Source organism: Sinocyclocheilus anshuiensis, unplaced genomic scaffold (genome assembly GCF_001515605.1).
Source record: "Sinocyclocheilus anshuiensis isolate Anshui unplaced genomic scaffold, SAMN03320099.WGS_v1.1 scaffold676, whole genome shotgun sequence".
NCBI lineage: Eukaryota > Metazoa > Chordata > Actinopteri > Cypriniformes > Cyprinidae > Sinocyclocheilus > Sinocyclocheilus anshuiensis.
The window spans coordinates 2,046,704-2,051,423 of NW_015558579.1; the positions used below are offsets into that span (position 1 = coordinate 2,046,704).

Below are 4,720 nucleotides of genomic sequence, written 5' to 3' on the forward strand. Positions count from 1 at the left end.
AGTACGAATTGCTAACAGCTAACGGTTCAAATGCAGGAAATTAGGAAAGAAGTATTTTAATTTCCCTACTGTAGTGTAAAGCAAAAATAATATACCTATGAAATATTCATTTTCATTTATTTTACAATGCAATTGTTTTACAATATATGGCTATTACTGTTGTTGTTGTTATCATTATATTGTAATGGCTGATGAAAATTCAGCACTGTGTCGGAATAAATTATATTTTAAAGTATATTAAAGTAGGAAACCAATGTTAGAAATTGCAATAATATTTCACAATATTACTGTTTTTCTGTATTTTGATCAAATAAATACAGCCTTCATGAGCATAAGAGACCCCATTAAAAACATTAAATGGCAACTTTTGAACAGCAGTGTATTTATTTATTTATTTATTTATTTTTTTAATACTATTAAAAAATATTAAATACTTTTATTCAGCAAGGATGCATGAAATTGATTTAAAAAACAGTTAAGAGATTTATAAGATTTCTGTTTCCAGTAAATGCTGTTCTTTTGAACTTTCTATTCATCAAAGAATCCTGAAAAAATGTGTCATCATATTAGAATGATTTCTGACAGATCATGTGACACTAAAGACTGGAATAATGACTGCTAAAAATTCAGCTTTGCCATTACAGGAATAAATGACATTTTTAAAATATATTAAAATAGAAAACTGTTATTTGAAATTGTAATAATAATACCGTTTTAATTTTACTGTGTTAAACATATGTAGCCATTGTGAGCAGACTTCTTTCAAAAACATTAAAAAATCATACCAACCCCTAACTGTTGCGTACTTGTACATATGTGCACATTGTTAACAGAAATTTTGTCATATGAAATGATAGTAAATACAGAAATATAACTATATTTTTTAATTAAATATATGAAAGGATTCTACATGCTCGTGAGTAGTGGTTAATGTACATGCCCTCACATTCTAGACTAATAATAACAGGATGGTCAGTTGATTTGTGGAGCATTAATTGGTGTTTGTTTGCTATTGCAGTGACGCGTGTTATAAATACATATGGACCTCAAACCAGAGGGACACACGCTGAGCTGGCAGACCAGCAGCAGGGATCCATGAACAGAGACTGTGGAAACCCTGCCGTGGAGGAGAGGCTCCAAAACATGGAATCTCACCTTAAACTTCCACCAGGTACGTGAGATCCATAGAAGAGCAATACAAAGTTAAATGTCCTAATGTTTCACATGCTGACAGATGAACATTCTACTGTTACTGTATCTGTAGCAGGTCCAGTTCCTCAAAGCGTTTATCAGCGGCTAAAGAAACTTGAAGATCGAATTCTGGAGCTTGAGGGTCTTTCCCCAGAGTACTTTCACTCCACGGTAAGTGGTAGGAAAAGAGCGAGAGAGAATGTGTGTGTGTCCTTGTTTGTTGGAGGAGTGGATGATCAGATATTGAATTAGTTTGTTCATTCCACAAGTTCCACGCTCTTTGAACATCCACAGTATCTTATGAACACTGAGAACCACACATTGAGTGATTTTGATAGGGAGTTGTTTTTTTTTCTTGTTCTTTTTTAAATGAATCACAACATTAATAAATGTATTCAACCTTCCTAATACACAGTGTGTATGTATTCTAAAAATAAAATGGTAGAGAAAAGTGGTTAAAAAGAATGTTGACATGCCACTGGAGCTCTTTTTGAGACAGTTTGTACTTTTTTTGTCTTAATATGAATATTAAAACAGTGTCCTACAAAGTGATATTCACTCAAATTTATATTGGTGTTTTGAGATATTAGTAAAAATGAATTAAATTCAATAAAACTTAATTGCACAGCTTGACAGTTCCACCTGACTGGCATTAAGAAAAGAGCTTGAAAATGTGTCTGAAGAAGCAAACGCAAAGATAAATGTCTTTTAAAAAATGTCAGGATATATAAAGAACTGGAAAGGTAGATGCCAATATTGATATATCCTGTTTTCCGGGCCATATATAATTGTTGCTCATTTTCTAAGGAGAATCTCCCCTCATTTATTTTGAAACATGATGATTTCACCCTGACCTTAACCATTAATGTGGCAAATTTGAGTGCAGATTGTTTAATGAATCTGTCACAATGCAATACAGGCTTTGCAAAGAGTCTTGTTTAAGACAAGCACTGTTGCTCATGTCACATGCAAAGGAGCATTTCTTTAAAGGCACAGGGTCAAAGAGAGGATGGTGCATTATACAGTACCATTCAAAAGGCTTTTTCTGTTTTGTTTTTTTCTCTTTTTTTTTTTTTTTGAAAGAAAAAATGTATACTTTTATTCAGCGAGGACATATTAGGTTGAAGACTGGAGTAATGATGCTGAAAATCCAGCTTTGCATCACAGGAATAAATTACATTTTCATATATATTAAAATAGAAATTGCAATAATATTTCACAAAATTAAATTTTTTCTGTATTTTTATCAAATAAATGCAGCCTTGATGAGCATAAGAAACTTATTTAAAAAACATTGAAAATCTTACTGATCCCAAACTTTTGAACAGCGCTGTGTATATATATTTATATATACAGTGCATTCAGAGAGTATTCAGACCCCGTTCACTTTTTTTCAATTTTATGTTGCAGCCTGATTCAACAGTTGTTTAGATTCTTTTTTTTTTCTCATTAATCTACACTCCGAACCTCATAATGACAAAGTGAAAACAGAATTTTAGAAATTTCTGTAAATTTATTAAAAAGAAAAAACTTAAATTTTGCATTTACATAAGTATTCAGACTTATACAGTATACTTCGTTGACGCAGCTTTGGTTGCACTGCTTATTTCACATTTGTATAAACATTGTTTTTGCTACATTATTAATCAATTAAATGCCGCCTTGATGAACATAAGTGACTTTAAGACATTTGAACTTTTGAAATGTAATCTAAGTCTGTAGAGGGAAGGGAAACGATTAAATGCTAAAAATGACAACCTAGACTGAGTTTGTGCCACTGACTTCTCTGTTTGTTTTTATACTGTACCGCACACGTCCTTGTTACGCTGAAGACTTCTCACTTATGTTTCCTCCTGCACTCACGACAGTCGGCCGGAGAGTTCTTCAAAACCATTAAAAGCTGATATGAGTGATATTTTTTCCCTCACTTCAGAATTTGTTATCCCTGTCAGATTGTAGCCCATCAAAGTTAGCTGAGTAAGTGCTCTTGAACCGTTTCTACGCCTCCTCTCACCAGCTTCACTTAGTTCAGTGCTGGGCTGAAAGCTAGCTGATTTCCATGTCCTTTACAATGTGTGTGTGTGTGTGTGTGTGTGTGTGTGTATTGCTTGTAAAGTGGGACATTGAGTGCCGTCAAATATGCTGATCTTCTTAGTTTGCGGCGCAGCAAGTCGAATGAATTAATTGAACTCTGCTGACCAGGGTGAGCAGATATCATGCATCTGCCAAGTGGGCCATATGCACACTGAAAAGTGATTAAAATGAAGACAAATTATGGGTAATAGATAAAAAGAGATGGACAGAATAAATGAAAGGGCCACTGGGTGACAGAAAGAATCCCAATGGCCCCACTTAATACTGTTAATCAGTGTAAGTCTATGGTGGCTCGGCTCTGTTGGTAGTGATTGAGTGATGCTGAAGGACATCTCTGTCTCTGTTTCATACTCTAATCATGTGCGTTTCTGTCCACTTACACTTGTCCTTGGTTCAATTTATTGTTTTGGCTGCCATTACACCGCCCCCCTTCTTTTTTTCTGTGAAAAACAGCCATGTAAGAGATTTTTGTTTAGTCTGATATTGAGATAAATGCTTTGCCATTTATTTGAATGACGACTGATGTGCATTGTTCATATAAATCGGCATTCATTTCATGCTTTTATTTATTTTTACCTCAGAATTACTCGCACAAACGACCTAAAGCTTCAGTATTGCAGGTAAGTTCCATTACTGATGCATTTGCGTATTCATGAAGGGAAAAATATGAAGGTCCTGCTGTTCAATGAGCACGTATTAGCTGATGAAAACGTCCTTGTTTTCACAGAGCTACAGTCTCGCTGAGCTGGATGGGAAGATCAGTGCCGTCAAAGCTGCCTTGATGAAGAAATCCAGCGAGTTCCAACCCACAGACGCAGGGGAGTTTTCATTCTGACTCTTGGATTCAACAGGTTTTTTTTATGCCTTCTCATTATGAGTTAGATCTTCTGTTTTGGTCATGTACAGAATTGTGATGAACATGGATTTCAGAGTAGATTTGGGTTTTGTGTGCCGCTGAATATTTTATATCTGTAACATGTACGTTTTCCTTTGTCATGTATGTTTACTTATGTACATCACTTATGTAAATAAATTCATGCATCCGAATTCTTATGCTGTTTTTTTTATTTGAACATTCCTTTTCCCAGCTTATACAATGTGTAATGTGTTTGATTGTGTACAATGCATTTGGAGGCTCAAAATACTCTACATTTTTTTTAATTGAAGAGAAAATATCACGTTGACCTTATTATCAAACTTACATTGGACTGTAAATGGTCTGCAAGGTAGTAACTTGAGGAGTTGTGAGGGATTAGCTCCCATGTTATATAGTTGCTGTTAAAGATAGGGTAGAAAGTACTAACCTTTTGGAAGATTTTTATAAAATGATTGATGGCATGCATATATGGTAACAATTTTGTAACCGTATTATTGTTCTTGATTTTTGTAGACATAATGCCAATCTTCATCTTTTTTTTTTTTTTTTTTTTTTTAA

At 34.1% G+C, this 4,720-nt stretch overlaps 1 protein-coding gene across 1 annotated transcript in view; it reads left to right on the forward strand.

Moving 5' to 3' along the window:
- The window catches only part of LOC107679823 (MAP3K12-binding inhibitory protein 1-like), an 8,449-nt gene extending 4,120 nt beyond the window's left edge, over positions 1 to 4,329 (forward strand). Inside the window, exons 6-9 of the mRNA XM_016475512.1 lie at positions 1,019 to 1,171; positions 1,265 to 1,362; positions 3,867 to 3,905; positions 4,013 to 4,329. Of these exons, the coding sequence (XP_016330998.1) occupies positions 1,019 to 1,171; positions 1,265 to 1,362; positions 3,867 to 3,905; positions 4,013 to 4,120 (398 nt within the window). The 3' untranslated portion in view covers positions 4,121 to 4,329. The remainder of the gene's footprint in view (positions 1 to 1,018; positions 1,172 to 1,264; positions 1,363 to 3,866; positions 3,906 to 4,012) is intronic.
- Positions 4,330 to 4,720: the final 391 nt, after the last annotated feature.